Source organism: Schistocerca nitens, chromosome 8, assembly GCF_023898315.1.
Source record: "Schistocerca nitens isolate TAMUIC-IGC-003100 chromosome 8, iqSchNite1.1, whole genome shotgun sequence".
In the NCBI taxonomy this organism is placed as follows: domain Eukaryota; kingdom Metazoa; phylum Arthropoda; class Insecta; order Orthoptera; family Acrididae; genus Schistocerca; species Schistocerca nitens.
This window is the reverse complement of record NC_064621.1, coordinates 279,653,829-279,671,661: the sequence shown is the minus strand read 5'-3', so window position 1 is coordinate 279,671,661 and position 17,833 is coordinate 279,653,829. Positions and strand designations below refer to the sequence as shown.

General features: G+C 43.8%; 1 protein-coding gene across 1 annotated transcript in view; it reads left to right on the top strand.

Annotated features, from left to right (window-relative positions):
- The window catches only part of LOC126199522 (TNF receptor-associated factor 3), a 327,738-nt gene that overhangs the window by 246,730 nt on the left and 63,175 nt on the right, over positions 1-17,833 (top strand). The window contains exons 5-6 of the mRNA XM_049936443.1: positions 4,510-4,646; positions 11,460-11,622. Of these exons, the coding sequence (XP_049792400.1) occupies positions 4,510-4,646; positions 11,460-11,622 (300 nt within the window). The remainder of the gene's footprint in view (positions 1-4,509; positions 4,647-11,459; positions 11,623-17,833) is intronic.

The following is a 17,833-nucleotide window of genomic DNA, read 5'->3' as shown; positions in this document are numbered from 1 at the left end:
TTTCGAAAGCACCATAGTACAGCAACTGCATTAATCAAAGTAACTGATGACATTAAACATGCTATGGACAGACGTGAAGCTACCATCCTAACTCTGCTTGACTTTAGCAAGGCTTTTGATACAGTTGACTTTGATATATTACTAATTAAAATGAAGCAGCTGAATTTCTCAAACAGCGCAATACACTGGTTCGACAGCTACCTCAAAAACAGAAGTCAACAAGTCATTTGTGGGTCGGAAAAGTCATCATGGAAAAACGTGCGCTCTGGAGTTCCCCAAGGCTCCGTCCTTGGTCCATTACTCTTCTCACTGTACATTAATGATATTTCTTCAGTGATTCACTCCTGCAACTACCATCTATATGCCGACGACATCCAACTGTACATAAGTGCAAGCCCCAAGAACATTGCTGACGCAGTAGCGAGTATGAACGCAGATCTTTGCTCTGTTTCTCGATGGGCACAGAACCTAGGTCTGAAACTAAACCCCAAGAAATCCCAGGTCATACTTATATCTCATCCAAAGTTAATCAGTCGGTACTTTCGCGAAACAGTCCCTCAAATACTCCTCAATGGTACCCAACTACCATACCAAAAAACAGTAAAAGACCTTGGAATAATCATGGATGAACACCTAAACTGGGAAGAACAAACAGTCACAGCTTGCCGGAAATCGCTCTCCTCCCTACACGCAATTCAAAAATTTAGAAAAATATTTCCAACCCATGTTAAACAAAAATTAGTCCAAACACTAGTTTTGCCTAATCTCTACTACTGTGATGTAGTTCAACACGGCACAAATAGTGAAAATTCGAGATGCCTCGAGCTAGTGATGAATGCTTGCGTTAGATACGTATGCAATATACGGTTGTATGATCATATCAGTCCTTCATACTCCCAGCTAGGTTGGATACGCCCACATAAGGCACGCGATCTCCACACGATGTGCTTACTTCATCGATTTCTTAGCCACTGGTGCCCCCAATACTTATCTTCTCACATTAAACACCTCTCATCATTCCACAACCGCAATACCAGATCGGATACGTCTAGCATCTTGGCTGTACCTTTACATAACACAAAATCTTTCTCCGTGTCATTCTCCATCTCAGCCATACGACTATGGAACGCGCTCCCCTGTGATCTGCGTCTTATCCAAAACCACTCAGCTTTCAAGAGGGAACTCAAGACTCACATATTAGGGACGGTATAGCCACCATTGTTGTGCCCCTCTCATCTTTTTCTTTCTCCTCTCCATCATAGCTTCGAATTTTACCATTCTATTTCTCTTCATCTAACCTATCTACCTCTTCTATATCTCTTTCACCCCATTCCATCGTCTTATGTCTCTGCTTGATGAGAATAACTCACAAGCTGCAAGAATATAACGAGAAAATTCCCAACTAGCAATAGGACTGACATTCATAAAAGAAAAATATGTTTACTTTCATATACATAGTCATTATTATTATTATTATTATTATTATTATTATTATTATTATTCTTGATTGTTATAATTATTTTTTGATTGTTATAATTATCAGTGTACTACTTTTATAATCTCTATTTTTTTTCTTTAACATTAATACTGTATAACATGTTATATGTCCTTAATGTTCTGTAGAAACTGAAATTTGTTGAATCTGAGTATGCCTGGTTAGGTGTAAGAGAGGGCCTGAAGGCCCTAATCTTGCCAGGTAAAATAAATGCATAAATAAAATAAATAAATAAATACAAACGAATTTCGCTACGAGGAAACTTTTACTAGCCAAGATCGCATTCAATGCTATTTGTTCTTGATGAGCCGTTTCAACAGCTGAGACTGTCACCTTTTGATATTTTAAACGCTTGTTGTTATCCATCTTGTTCCATTATGACTGTAACACTCGTGCCATGTTGGCATAATTGTGGATAGTATGCAGCACATTCCACACCGGTTTGTTAAAAATGTAAACATATTCTTCACAGCGGAACAAAACGCATTACAAGATTTTTTTCTTTGTAAGATCGGAAGAGTACATTCTTATTTGCTGAAACAGTTTATCAGGAATGAGTAACACTGTAATCTTGGCCATCAAAAGTTTCTTCAGACCAAATACTGATAGCTCCTTGCCATTCCTAAAACTAAACTCCGTCCGAAAAGGCCTCGGAAGGCTCAACGGTACCTGATGGACCACCGTGTCATCCTCAGGTGCAAGCCATCACTGAATATGTAGCACACCAACTCCAAGCCATTCTCAGTTCACGTGACCAGAGCCGCTACTTTCAGTGAAGGAGCTCCTCAATTGGACTCTCAACGGCTGAGTGCAGCCCGCCTGACAGCAGAACCCTGCAGACTCGGAGCTCCCCTGTGCACAGTCGTTTTAAACGTAGTCACTGCCCCGCTGACGAACACAAATTATGTCAAATGAAAGCATCTGTCAGAAGGACAATGAGGGATTCTTTTAACGAATTTGAAAGCAATATTTTATCAGTAGATTCTAAAAATAACCCAATATTATATTTGGTCGTACGTAAAATCTATGAATGCTACATATAATTCAATATCTTCTCTTGCTGACAGTACGGGTAATGTAGGTGAGATAAACAGAAGGCCGAAATTCTAAACCTAGCTTTCAAGAACTCGTTTACGGTAGAGGACTGCAGCACCATTCCCCCTCTCAGCTATCGAACAAACGAAAGGATGGCTGACATAGCGTTTAGTGTATCTGGGATTGTAAAACAGTTAAGCTCCTTAGACGCCAGGAAGGCATCTGGCCCAGACGGTATCACCGTAAGATTGAATGTTGACTATGCTACAAATGTAGCACCATTCTTATCCATCATCTATCAGAGATCATTGGAACAGCGGAAATTTCCGCTGGACTGGAAGAAGGCCCAAGTCATAGCAATCTATAAACAGGGTAGAAAATCGGATGCACGTAATTACCGGCCAATTTCACTGACACCGATTTGTTGTAGAATCATGGAACATATTTTGTGTTCAGACATAATGATCTTTATAGACACTGAGAAGCTGATCTGCAGAAACCAGCACGGTTTTAGGAAACATCGGCCATGCTAGACACAGCTGGGCCTCTTTGTGCATGATATACAACAGGCTCTAGATACCGGCTCCCAGGTTGATGCCATATTTCTCGACTTTAGAAAGGCGTTCGACTCAGTTGCGCACTGTCGCTTGCTACAAAAAGTGCGCTCTTACTGTCTGTCCAATGACATATGCGGTTGGATAGTTTTCTAACAGACAGGGAGCAGTATGTCGCCCTGAACGGTGTGACTTCAACGGAAACAAGCGTAACTTCAGGTGTGCCCAGGGCAGCGTAATAGGTCCTCTGCTTTTTACGATTTACATAAACGATCGGTTGATGGTATTGACAGCGGCCTTAGACTGTTTGCCGATGATGCTGTAATCTACGGGAAAGTAGTATCACACGAAAGTTGTAAACAACTTAATGAGGATTTGCAGAATATAAATGCGTGGTGTAATGACTGGCAGTTACATCTCAATATTAGCAAGTGTAACCTACTCCGTATAACAAGGCGAAAATTCCCATTAATGTACGAGTACAAAATAAATGCCCAGTCTTTGGAAGCGGTAAGTTCCGTCAAGTATCTGGGCGTGACTATTCGAAATGATCTCAAATGGAATGATCAGATTACACAAGTAACGGGTAAAGTGAACTCTATATTGGGGTTTATCGGTAGAATCCTGAAGCGATGCAGTCCTTCAACAAAGGTAATAGCTTATAATGCGTTAGTTCGTCCAGGCTTCGAGTATTGTTCGCCTTAATGGGACCTTTAGCAGTTGGGTCTGATTCAAGAGATTGAGAAGGTCCAAAGAAGAGCGGCAAGATTCGTGACTGGTACATTTAGCCATCACGAGCGCGTTACAAATTTCATAGAAAGTTAGAAGTGGGACACACCTGCAGATAGACGGCGCGCTAAACAGAATGGGCTGCTTACTAAATTCCGAAATCTGATTTTCACCGAGGATGTAGAGCATATATTATTGCAACCAACTTTCAAATCGCGCAATGATCACCATTCAAAGATAAGGGAAATAAGAGCTCGTACTGAGCCGTTCAGACAGTTATCTTTCCCTAATATGACTTTGGCGCGGATTGTGTCCTCCGCCACACACCGCTTGGTGGCTACCGGAGTATATATGTAGATGTAGATGTGCTAGCCGAGCCCGACTGCTCTTAACTTAGGTGATCTGACGAGAACCTGTGTTACCACCGCTGCAAGGCCGTTGGCCCTTCCCATGTCTAATTGTCAGAAATGTCAAACCAACTTCTGGTTAAGGACAGCCTACCTTAATGCTAGTGTCTGATTCGTTTACAAACAGTTTCTAATCCATTTTGAAACGAATGTACTTCGCCTCCGCTCGTAGGACTCGCTGCGACGGGAGGCGGAGCAGTGGCGCCGTGACGCAGTGCTGGCCGCCGCGACGTCGGCCGCGGCCACCGCCAGCGCCGCCCCGCCGCTTGCCGCCCCCGCTGACGTGGAGGCGGCTAAGGCGGCGCTGGGCGCCCTGGGAGAGCAGCTGGAGGCGGAGCGCGCGCAGCGGCTGCGCTCGGAGGGCGAGTACGACGAGCAGCTGGCCAGGCTCAGCGGCGCCGTGGCCACCGCCAGGGACCTGCACAGGTGAGGTGCGGGTGTGCCCGGTTCTGACGATGTAACGCACGCGGCTGGAATTAACGCTATTCCACAGACTAGGCGGCATATACAAATGCAAGGAAACTGACATAAATAAAACAACTAGAGGACAAGTCATGCATCATTATGCTCAGATGTATCCGAAAGACCTGAATTGCGTTCCGCGTAGTTTGCATGCACTATGTCCGCCTCCGTAGAGTAGCGGGAGCGTTACCGCCTACTACGCAGGGGGCCTGGGTTCGATTCCCGGCAGGGGACTGGGTGTTGTGTGTCCATCATCATTATCACTAACTCGCAAGTCGCCGAAGTGGCGTCAACTAAAAGGGACTTGCAATACGGCGGCCGAACTCCACCCCGAATGGGGCCTCCCGGCCAACTATGCCATACGATCATTTCCAATATTTTTCCATGCATAACACCATCATACTATCATTTCAGAAGGTGGGATCCCTAGCCATCGATCGTTTCTCATTTATCCCTCTTACAAAAGTTCAAAAGTTTCACATCCATATGGTAAGAAGGTGCCCAGAATCTGTAAAAACTCACTTGTCTTCTTTCGACAGGGCCTTGTATAAGGTCCATATAACGGAAGTCCTGGGCTGTGTAGGATGATGAGTTTTTATTCTGCATTTCAGCATTGGTGGCAATTCAAGCAGTATCTGAACTCTAAGGTAGTGCTACAGGTTCGCTGAAGTTTCTAACAAAGAGAAATGTCATTCATTACGGAGTCACTATTAGATTTGTGGCAGTGTCGCGTATCTTGCAGCCATCTGTGGTGTGCAGTGATACTATTGGAAATTGGGTGTGAGAGAATTAGCACAGGTGTTAAGAGAAGAAAAGATTTTAGGTTTAATTTGTTTGGTGGGGACAGATTAGTTGTTTTGAAGTAGTGGGTTATGTGAAGCAGAATTTCGTCCAGCAAGGTAAAAGAAAGGATTACAGTACTTCCTTTGCTGGTAGTGTTTTTTAAAAGAAGATTGCATGTGCGTCACGTTCTGGCGTCTTATGCAGTGAGTTATCTTCGGTTTCTGAAAATCATAGAGGCGTGTCAGCGTGTCTCAGTCATGAGTGTGTAGGAATGAGCAGTAGATCATCTGCATTCTCTGGGTATTTCAAAGATTCATGGGCGATGAGGACGTTGATGCAGGTAGGTGGGATGAGTGGTTATTTCTGTAACAGCTCCTGTTACGACTTATTGTTGTGAGTCGTGAGGATTTTGGGAAATGATGGGGTTGCTTAGATCTGAGTAAGGCTGTACTACCGGTACACGTTAAAGCTGGCTTAACTATAATCATGGAATACTTGGGAGAAAAGTTCCACGGTTGGGTTTGTTGGAACTGAGAATTCGACTGGGTGATGACTGCCTTCAGATGGTTCAAAGAACTTGCATTTATGCGTCCAAGGAGTTCGTCAGATGCTATTTACACCCTTTACTGCTGTAGTCTTCAGTTAGAAAGCTGGTTTGATGCAAGTCTCCGTTCTAATGCATCCTGTCCAAGTCTCTTCATCTCTGTATATCTATTGCAACCTACAGCGATTTGAACCTGCTTATAGCGTCCGAGACTAGCTCTCTCTCTCTCTCTCTCTCTCTCTCTCTCTCTCTCTCTCTCTCAAATTTTTACCCCACCACACTTCCCTCCATCACCAAATAGAGCACTGCTTCATGCCTCAGGATGTGTCACACCAACCGATCCCTTCTTTCCGTCATGTTGTGTCAAACATTTCTTTTTTCTGCAATTCGACTATCGCCACATAAGTTATTTGATGTATCTACCTAAGCTTCAAGATTCGTCTATAGTATCGAATTGAAAAAGCTTCTATTGTCTTCCTGACTGTACCATTTATTGTCCATTTTTCAGCCTCGTTTAAGGATACGCTTCGAATACCTAAAAAAAAGGACTTCCTTATTGAAGTGGAGTGAAGGAAGGATTTATGTCAAACTTCATTCCCAGATTTAATTAGAGATCATTCCATTATCCTTGTTTCACTTTTTTTGTAGTTCATCTTATAACTTCTTTTCAAGATACTATCCTTTCTACTGAAATGTTCTTCCAAATCCTATGCCGTTTATGAGAGAATTACAGTGCCATCGACAAACCTGAGATCCTTCATTTCTTTACCCTGAAATGTAATTCCCTTTCCAAATATGTGCTTCCTCAATGTCAAAACTGAATGGTTTTTGGGATAGGCTAGAACTCTGTCTCACCCTCCTCTCATCTAATGCGTCCCTTCCATGTCCTTTCCTGCCCCCTCGATTCTTAACAATTTGTGAGTAACATTATGATCCCTGCGTTTTATGTCTGCTGCCTTTAGAATTTCGAAGAGTACAGTAGAGTCAACATTCCCTTAAGCTTCCTCTTAGTCTACAAATACTAAAATCGTAGGCTTTCATGTCTTCATCCTCTTCATCTTAGGAACCATACATCCTAGTGTATTGCTATATTTCTCCAGAATCAAGCACGCCTTCCCCGAGGTCAGCTTAGAAGTGGACTGGTCAATTGCGGTCTCATTTTTCGCTCACTTTGTACGTGCTCATGTTGAATCGCGAGTTGTCTGGCAATGCCTTCGATTAATTGAAATAAGCTCTTTGAGCAATCTCTTTGTATCTACACTGTTGTATTTCGTATCTTTGGAGGTCGGCTTAGGCCTTCAGCCAATTGAAATCGTTCGCAGTTCTGGAACGCCATTCTTGTACAAATTCTTGTCAAGTTAGGTGCTGTTGAATTTGAGAGGCAGCTGTCGCTGAAAGCTGGTCCAGAGACTGTAGTGGTGAAGAAAGTCAGTAAGATACTTTCAGCTACTTTCCAAGGAGCGCATTAGGCGAATGTGTAGATTATTTTAGAAGTAGATTCTAAATACCAGCACAGTTACTTGTAATAATTTCCCATTCATACTGGCGTTGATATCCTTCCATAAAGTGAAATGGTAGCACACAAGCTGCTCACTTCTATTAAACAGAAGCTGAGTGTAGAACCGAACATTATCTTTTCAAGCTGTCGCACTATAGATTCAAAATTATCACCCACTCCTTAATTATCTAGGAGTTAGCTGTATCTGACAATGTCAGGAATGGGAAAGCGTTTAATTTCTTAAATTTTTTTTTTAATTTTTAATAATTGATTATATCGAGTACAGAATAAAAAATTAAAATGTGATGACTAGTTACAGTTGACAAGTTTGACTAAGCACCCATCTTCACATCCCAGAAAACGCAAAGAACAGAAAGTTGTCGTGAGCTAAACGTCGAACTTATAAAAGTGGTGAAACGTATCTCAGCTTATTGCGTACTGATTACCCCGCATCGTCTACATAGCTGGCAGCTTCGTAATGCCTTTCACTGTGTACATAATTATTTTGTTACCCTTGTTTCTACAGGCTTTGAAATAGGTGGCTTCGCCTTGTTGACTTACTCAGCTTTTTATTGGAAGTGTTATCAAACGGACATGGCATGTTTTACACATTACATCTGTGGTGCAATTTCGTTAATTTATCTGTAGTCAGTGCTTACAGCACAGTCACTTCCGTTGTCTTAAAATAGTTCCCCGCTATGTAAGCGATGCAGGGTTATCAATACGGTATACGCTGAAATACATTTTACCATGAATGGTACGTTGTTATCTTTATTTATTTCCTCACTGTCAGGCTTCTATAAGCTCGAAGTTTAACTAGCACAATTTACCTTAAGACAGTTTTTTGTTCCTTGATTGTTTCCAGATTTGAAGACGGTTGCTTTATCAACTAAAACTAGTCATCGCATTTTAATGGTGTATGCAATATGTGATCTAGACAATTATTTTAAAAAAAATTTGAAATTTGTGAAAGATTTATGGTTCTGTTTGAAGCTGTCTGTTGAGAGCATACGTTTCCGTTCACTTCATGCGAAAATCTAATTTTTATCTGCTACTTGAGGACAAACTTACATGTAAATCAGTTTCATTCTTTTGAAAACGAAATGCACGTATATTTCCAGTATTTATCTCTGAATTATTTCTTCCACTCCAAACCATTTCATTTATTACTTTTACTTAATGCAGCTATATGCTACCACACTGCCATATTGTACAAACTTGTTGCCACAGGCTTCGTCATGTAAATGCAGGAATAGTTATTTAAATTGATTACATTATATAGCTGCAATCCATTAGCAGTAGATATTGTTTTTCGTAGAGTTGTGTTTCAGGTGGGGAATGGTAAATGGTCGGCTGGGCTACCGGTCCAGAAGACTGCTGACGACTGAATGCAGTGTTTAGTGAGCTGACATACTACCGGTACCGGGGTATTGTGGTATATGTGTCAGTGAGGCGCTCTGTAACTGAAATATTAGGAAAATATTATGGGTTGCAGCTGTGTTCTGATCTCAGTGAGTCATGAAAATATTGGTATAATTACTCATTAGAGTCTAGATTTAGTGGATACAGGTAACAGGGAAATATCCTCATTTGCGCTCTCGGGTTCTAAGCCAGTAGCAAACACACTGTAAAAGAGAAGGTCAGTTGAATTTTACAGTGCTTCTGTAGCTCGATGCAGTGTTCCTAGGACATGCATGCATGTCCCAAGGAACAGAAATTAATAACGATTGACAGCCGTATTAAATAAAATTCATTTGCAAATTGCGAATACAATTGTACAATAGCTATACGATGTGTTAGAAACAATGAAAAAATCTGCCAAACCAGAACTCTAACCCGGATTTTCAATTTTACGCTAGCAGTCGCCTTAGCTGCCTCGGCCATTTCAGCACTCCTTCAGGAACGACCGAAGTTTACGTTTTTCCTACTGCCTACGTCCCATAGTGCTCACATACAAATCGTATGATTCGCGCACAGGGAGAGACAGTGTTCTGTTCATCACATTGCCTTGTTTTGGAATAAAATACGGTAGGTTAGTCTCTTTAGTTTACGGTGTCTGTGTGAGATGTTGACAAAGATATTTGAACTGTGACTAGATACTATATTTATCCATGAGGTTTGTGATCAACGAATGCGTCACCATAAATATTGCATACGTTTTATACATAAAAGTTTGTTCCATACGTTTAGTGTAAAATGTGTGTACCACAGATTTGATATGACGATGCTACTAAAGCGAACGCGTAATCAGGAGCAATAACAACAACAACAACAACAAAAAATACAGCAACCGGGACACGAATGCATTTCGAGCCAGCCATGCTCGCAGACTCGCTGAAAGATTTTTTGTCTAAATTAATGACAAACGCGTTCATTTATTGCAATGTACAGTACTGGCCATTAAAATTGCTACACCACGAAGATTACGTGCAACAGACGTGAAATTTAACCGACAGGAAGAAGATTCTGTGATATGCAGATGATTAGCTTTTCAGAGTATTCACACAAGGTTGGCGCCGGTGGCGACACCTACAACGTGCTGACATGAGGAAAGTTTCCAACCGATTTCTCATGCACAAACAGCAGTTGAGCGGCGTTGTCTGGTGAAACGTTATTGTGATGTCTCGTGTAAGGAGGAGAAATGTGTACGATCACGTTTCCGACTTTGATAAAAGTAGCCTATCGCGATTCCGGTTTATCGTATCGCGACATTGCAGCTTGCGTTGGTCGAGATCCAATAACTGTTACAGAATATGGAATCGGAGGGTTCAGGAGGGTAATATGGAACGCCGCGTTGGATCCCAACGGCCTCGTATCACTAGCAGTCGAGATAACAGGCATCTTATGCGCATGGCTGTAACGGATCGTGCAGCCACGTCTCGATCCCTGAGTCAAAGCATGGGGCCGTTTGTAAGACGACAACCATGTGCACGAACAGTTCGACGACGTTTGCAGCAGAATGGACTGTCAGCTCGGAGACCATGGCTGCGGTTACACTTGACGCTGCATCATAGACACTAGCGTCTGCGATGGTGTACTCAACGACGAACCAGGGTGCACGAATGGCAAAACGTCATTTTTTCGGATGAATCCAGGTTCTGTTTACAGTATCTTGATGGTCGCATCCGTGATGGCGACATCGCGGTGAACGCACATTGGAAGCGTGTATTCGTCATCGCCATACTGGCGTATCACCCGGCGTGATGGTATGGGGTGCCATCGGTTACACGTCTGGGTACCTCTTGTTCGCATTGACGGCACTTTGAACAGTGGACGTTACATTTCTGATGTGTTACGACCCGTGGCTCCACCCTTCATTCGATCCCTGCGAAACCCTACATTTCAGCAGGATAATGCACGACCGCATGTTGCAGGTCCTGTACGGTCCTTTCTGGATACAGAAAATGTTCGACTGCTTCCCTGTCCAGCACATTCTCCACATCTCTCACCAATCGAAAATGTCTGGTGAATGGTGGCCGAGCAACTGGCTCGTCACAATACGCCAGTCACTAATCTTGATGAACTGTGGTATCGTGTAGAAGCTGCATGGGCAGCTGTACCTGTACACGCCATCTAAGCTCTGTTCGACTCAATGCCCAGGCGTATCACATGTCAGTTCTAGTGTAATATATTTGTCCTATGAATACCCATTTATCATCTGCATTTCTTCTTCGTGTAGCAATTTTAATGGCCAGTAGTGTATCTAGATGCTCATAGTAGAAGTTGCCTTTTTATCACACATACACAGACATCTTACAAGCTTCTGTCAGTGTTTTCAATCTTCTGTAAATAATTCGTGCCTAGTTTCTACCTGTCGAGAATTAGTTTAGTTGTAAATTCTTACAACGAGGACCAGTACGATGAGTGTGAACCTGCACATATATTCGAACAGATGCAGCCAAAGTAAATCTTTACGGCACCTTGGTAAATGGAGCGGGTGGTAATGTTGCAGCGCGCTGGAGGAGCGCTACACGGAGCTGGTGTCGTCGTGCGAGCGCCTGACGCTGGAAGTGGAGGAGCTGGCCCGCTCCCAGCTGCTGGAGGGTGACGCCTGGAGGGCCGAGGTGCGGGGAGAGCGGCGCCTCGGCGCAGAGAGGGCAGATGCCCTGCGACAGGTGCGTGCCCACTGCATGCTGGTCACTGCTCGCATGCTCAAAACTCTCTTCTCATGACTGAAAGATATCATGAATTACAATTCATAATTGTTCCGATTGTAGTCATCAGTACTCACCTCATCCGACATTTTATTTCATCACGTACATCTCTTTCCGTTCTCATTCTACATCTACATTTACATGACTACACTGCAGTTCACCTGGCAAAGGGATCATCGAACCATCTTCACCCTGTTACCAATAACAGGGTGTAATGCTGAAGAATTTCTTATGTGGCAGTTTATTGCCAAATTGTCTCGTTACCTTTTTATAATTTAAGGATCTTAGCGCGAGCTGCTTCACTCACGTAACTCTATGGCCTGCAGAGAATGTTTTTGTTCTTTGTTTTAACCAAATTTATGTTGTTTACAAATTGCAACATCCTCTGAGCTTTTCAAGCTAATTAAAATCCATAAAAGCATCGTCTTTTCGGAATGTACTTGTGACCAAACACTAGCTGGAGTTTAAAGTTTTTTTTAACCATACCTTTTGCATTCTTGTGTAGATATTTCCATAGCAGCTTTAATCCCCAAAAAATATTTATTTATATCTAAACAAGAAGTGAAACACCGAATTCATAAATGTAGCTTTACTTTTTTTTATTGTAACGAAATGTTTTCGTAAAAATTTTCATTCCCAATTGTAATCGCTTAGGGTTTGAATTTCCCGAAACACTGAAATTTGCATTCTTTTATTTCTAACCGAGAAGTCAAACAACACTTGTTATCGATGGAACCTGAAAAATCTCTTAATAATTCTTCAGTAATTATTCATTTTCAAAACAAACTTTCACGCTTGATTCCCCCTTTTAGTGTTTGAATTTCCAAATACCAGTTTTCGTGGTTCTAACTTCAAAATTCCCTTAATCTTCCACTTACTTTTTCATAATTTATATCACCCCCTTTGGAGTGGCATTTCGGACTATTCCTTCTTAAACGTCGCCTACACTATAGGATCCACACCGTCTCCAAACCTCAACTTTCTATCCTCATCGGTTTGGCTGGGTGATGATGAGTCAGTGAATCTGTCCGACCCTATTTCACCCCTTTAAGGTTGGAAAACCAGGTTTTCCAAGGACAGAGAAATACTTATTCTTTCGTCTCTAACCGAGAAGCCAAACTCCAATTTTCAAAGATTTAGCTAGCACAATGAAATATTTCCATTAAACTTTCATCCCCTGTTTCACCCCTATAGTGGTTAAATTTCAAAAAACAGTGAAAAATCTATTTTTTTTAAATTTGTAACCGAGAAGTCAAATGCGGATGTTCATAAATGTGACTTTAAAAATACTTTACTAGTTCTTTAATAATAACATATTTTCAAAAAAGGCCTTCGCCCATTATTTCATCCCCATAGGGTTAAATTTCCAAATTTTGAAACTGTATTTCTTCTTTTTGTGTCCGAGAAACCAAATACGAATTTCCGTAGGTCTACCTTCAAAATTTCTTAATAGTGACCTTTTTCAAAAAACCTTTCATCACCCATTTCACCCCCTTAGGGCTGGAATATCGAAAAATACCTTCTTAAGCAACGTGTACAGTGTAAAATTGAAACTTCCGCCAACTTTCAAATTTCGATCCTTAGCGGTTTTGGGTGGACGATGATGAGCCAGTGAGTCAGGACACTGACGTGTATATGCAGAGATACGCAGATCGCAGAAATCAGTCGAGTCACGTCGCTAACACTGCATGACAGCTGAAAACAATGTTCATCGCTGCCAATGACTGCAATTCTAATTATTTCAACATCTGCTATCCTCTCGGTAACTGGTGGTATTCCGCACCCTTGGGGTTTTTAGCTGGCTCACGAAAGGCAAGTTTTCACCCAGGGAATGGAATAGTCATAAAGTTTATATAATTGCGTAGGCCTCCACGGCCAGAGTTGACATAAAATTCTGTGAGAATCACAACGCGTCGTAATGTAAACAACTATACCGAAGAAACGAACATTTTGACCACGGTTCCAGTGGCCTTTCCCTGCATCTACTCGTGTGCTTTGTCTGAGTGGAGTTACTTGAATGTTGTTATTACTGCTCATTAGAGTGTCATTATTGTTCACTGACCATTACGTTACGCCACAATTTTAAAGTTCGTTGTTACGATTGGTCTCTTGAGGTGGAGGGAGAAGGAAACTTTGGAAATTTGTGGTAAGGTCTTATGGGACCAAACTGCGTTGGTCATCGGTCCCTAAGCCTACACACTACTTAATCTAACTTAAACTAACTTACGCTATGGACAACACATACAGCCCTGCCCGAAGGAGCACTCGAACCTCCGAGAAGGAGGGGGGGGGAGGGGGGGAGGGAGCCGTACGGACCGTGACAAGGCGCCTCAGTCCGCGCGGGAGAAGGATTTTCATTATAATGGATAGCTACGGTGGGGAGAGTGGAGATCACTGTTATCTATTACCTCTTATATTGTTTCCTACGACTGATGGTCATCGGTGAATGAAGTGTAGTCTCCAGGTTTTCTCCTGCTGAATGCAGGCCTTGCGTCGCAGTTCAAATGGTTCAAATGGCTCTGAGCACTATGGGACTCAACTGCTGAGGTCATTAGTCCCCTAGAACTTAGAACTAGTTAAACCTAACTAACCTAAGGACATCACAAACATCCATGCCCGAGGCAGGATTCGAACCTGCGACCGTAGCGGTCTTGCGGTTCCAGACTGCAGAGCCTTTAACCGCACGGCCACTTCGGCCGGCGCGTCGCAGTTACTCGCCGATAGTGCTCATTGTTGGTGCAGCCTGTTGGACTCTGAGGGCTGACAGTGAGGATGGGGCAAGCTTGAATCCATCCTCTCCATTAATCTTGTTAAGTGTTAGGCGTTTCATCAACCCTGGTTGCTTGCGCAGTCCACAAGTTTCATTAAATTTTATTTACTTGCCACATTGATGCTTTATACTGGCCAATTGGCCGGCCTTTTCGAAACGCAAGATCAGACAAGCTATAGAAGTAATAATACAACATAACAACATGAACAGCGAGGATGGATGACGGCTCGTCCATCCTGACTGCCAGCCCGCAGAGTTCAACAGACATGAAGCGTAACAACGATCTTCCGAAACTGGGACTTAACGTCATGCTCATTGAGTAGTGATGGCAAAGTATTAGTGACTTCACACAGCCGAAGCACACCAGAAGAAGGCCACTGTCGCCAAAATGTTGGTTTATCCAGAATAGTATTTTTTACTTTGTGATGTGGTACGATACTCAGAAAATATTATGTCAACAGTCATAAAATCGTTCTCTGCTGGAAGCCTGTCTCCATACACGTAGAGCATTGGAACGCAGTATGCCATCCCAGTTCAGCAGGACTGTCAATGAGGCTGCGCAACGTGCCGTAAAACAGCATTGTGCGACAAGCACATAGAATCCGTTTTAGCCAAGATAAGAATCTGAAAGGCAATAAGAAAAACTAGCTCACAAAGACTGAGTGAAGCTGTTAAGCGCATACGCAGTTTGCTGAAATGTTCTACTAATGGTTTCTGGTTGTCTTATTGTTATTTTTTCGGTAGCGGGGACGAGTTCTCATGCTTGTGTATGTGCATTCCTCTTCGTTAGCCATTACTGTAAATCTGTCATTTAGTAGGAGGGATTTTCTGCTGTCTTCCGCCTGCCTTGGAGATACAGACCGTACTGTCTAACGACGAAAAACTGCGAAAGAGTGTAAAAGTAATAAACTTGATTATTAAATTATCTCGCGACGTCTGCTGCAATTAGCCAGCGAAATTCCATGCTGGGATAAGCAGGTTTCGAAGAATGAAGTTAGCGGGCACTTGCCTCAGGGGCTCCGTCGAGGTCACTCGATTTGGGGGCTCCCCGAGCGACACTTGTTCCAGGGCTTGTAGCAGAACGAGATGTCGCAGACATTGACCACAGTACGAAGCTCGATATGCGCTTAGCATTTGCAGTAACTTCTCCAGCCATTTTCCATTTTCTCATAGCTTAAAAGTGGCAAGCAAGTCAGGGTCTTATTTCACAGATCTAATTTTCGCAGCCAGCTAGTTGTTCTCATCATGCATTTATGCAACAATGTTGGTGTTCGTTCATGCTTTTCTGGGGACTCTTCTTTAAGTAATTTACCTCTTCTACCCGTTGCCCCCCCCCCCCCCCCACACACACACACACATATATACACTCCTGGAAATTGAAATAAGAACACCGTGAATTCATTGTCCCAGGAAGGGGAAACTTTATTGACACATTCCTGGGGTCAGATACATCACATGATCACACTGACAGAACCACAGGCACATAGACACAGGCAACAGAGCATGCACAATGTCGGCACTAGTACAGTGTATATCCACCTTTCGCAGCAATGCAGGCTGCTATTCTCCCATGGAGACGATCGTAGAGATGCTGGATGTAGTCCTGTGGAACGGCTTGCCATGCCATTTCCACCTGGCGCCTCAGTTGGACCAGCGTTCGTGCTGGACGTGCAGACCGCGTGAGACGACGCTTCATCCAGTCCCAAACATGCTCAATGGGGGACAGATCCGGAGATCTTGCTGGCCAGGGTAGTTGACTTACACCTTCTAGAGCACGTTGGGTGGCACGGGATACATGCGGACGTGCATTGTCCTGTTGGAACAGCAAGTTCCCTTGCCGGTCTAGGAATGGTAGAACGATGGGTTCGATGACGGTTTGGATGTACCGTGCACTATTCAGTGTCCCCTCGGCGATCACCAGTGGTGTACGGCCAGTGTAGGAGATCGCTCCCCACACCATGATGCCGGGTGTTGGCCCTGTGTGCCTCGGTCGTATGCAGTCCTGATTGTGGCGCTCACCTGCACGGCGCCAAACACGCATACGACCATCATTGGCACCAAGGCAGAAGCGACTCTCATCGCTGAAGACGACACTCTCCATTCGTCCCTCCATTCACGCCTGTCGCGACACCACTGGAGGCGGGCTGCACGATGTTGGGGCGTGAGCGGAAGACGGCCTAACGGTGTGCGGGACCGTAGCCCAGCTTCATGGAGACGGTTGCGAATGGTCCTCGCCGATACCCCAGGAGCAACAGTGTCCCTAATTTGCTGGGAAGTGGCGGTGCGGTCCCCTACGGCACTGCGTAGGATCCTACGGTCTTGGCGTGCATCCGTGCGTCGCTGCGGTCCGGTCCCAGGTCGACGGGCACGTGCACCTTCCGCCGACCACTGGCGACAACATCGATGTACTGTGGAGACCTCACGCCCCACGTGTTGACCAATTCGGCGGTACGTCCACCCGGCCTCCCGCATGCCCACTATACGCCCTCGCTCAAAGTCCGTCAACTGCACATACGGTTCACGTCCACGCTGTCGCGGCATGCTACCAGTGTTAAAGACTGCGATGGAGCTCCGTATGCCACGGCAAACTGGCTGACACTGACGGCGGCGGTGCACGAATGCTGCGCAGCTAGCGCCATTCGACGGCCAACACCGCGGGTCCTGGTGTGTCCGCTGTGCCGTGCGTGTGATCATTGCTTGTACAGCCCTCTCGCAGTGTCCGGAGCAAGTATGGTGGGTCTGACACACCGGTGTCAATGTGTTCTTTTTTCCATTTCCTGGAGTGTTTATATATATAGTTCATAATTCCAACCCCTTGTCCATGTGTTAAACGATTGCATTCTTGATTCAGCGGGTAAATCATTTGGCAATAAACCACGATGTTGTAGTGACCGTTAGTTTCCTTCCGTAGTTTTATTGATTCTTTCATGAATCTGTCAATGTCAACGTAGCAACACTTGTATAATTACTGGACCATCCGTAGTAAAATTCTCTTATTAAGACGTTATCTGTTGTGCGACCTTGTCCAGTTTAAAACTGAATGTTTTTGTGGTGAGCTTCCCATACCTGTAGATCATCGGGGATAGGGTCTGCCACATCTTACGTATAAGCCAAACATCTCAGTTGACACCTCACAAATTTTAAGCCATTCGACAGTGCAAAAGCCATGGAGCAGCAGGCACGGATGTTATATGGGTAGAGCAAACAGAACAATCTGAACAAGTGACCATAAAATGGATTGTCGAATTCTGTAATAATTGTTTGCAACAGAAACTGTTCCCAAAAGTAGGGACGAAACCTGAAGTAGTTCCCATTTTGAGACCTGGGGTAGAAGCAACCAACGTCAAAAGTTATAGATTTGTTTAACTCCTATGTCATATTTATATCTAAAAGGCGTCTTTT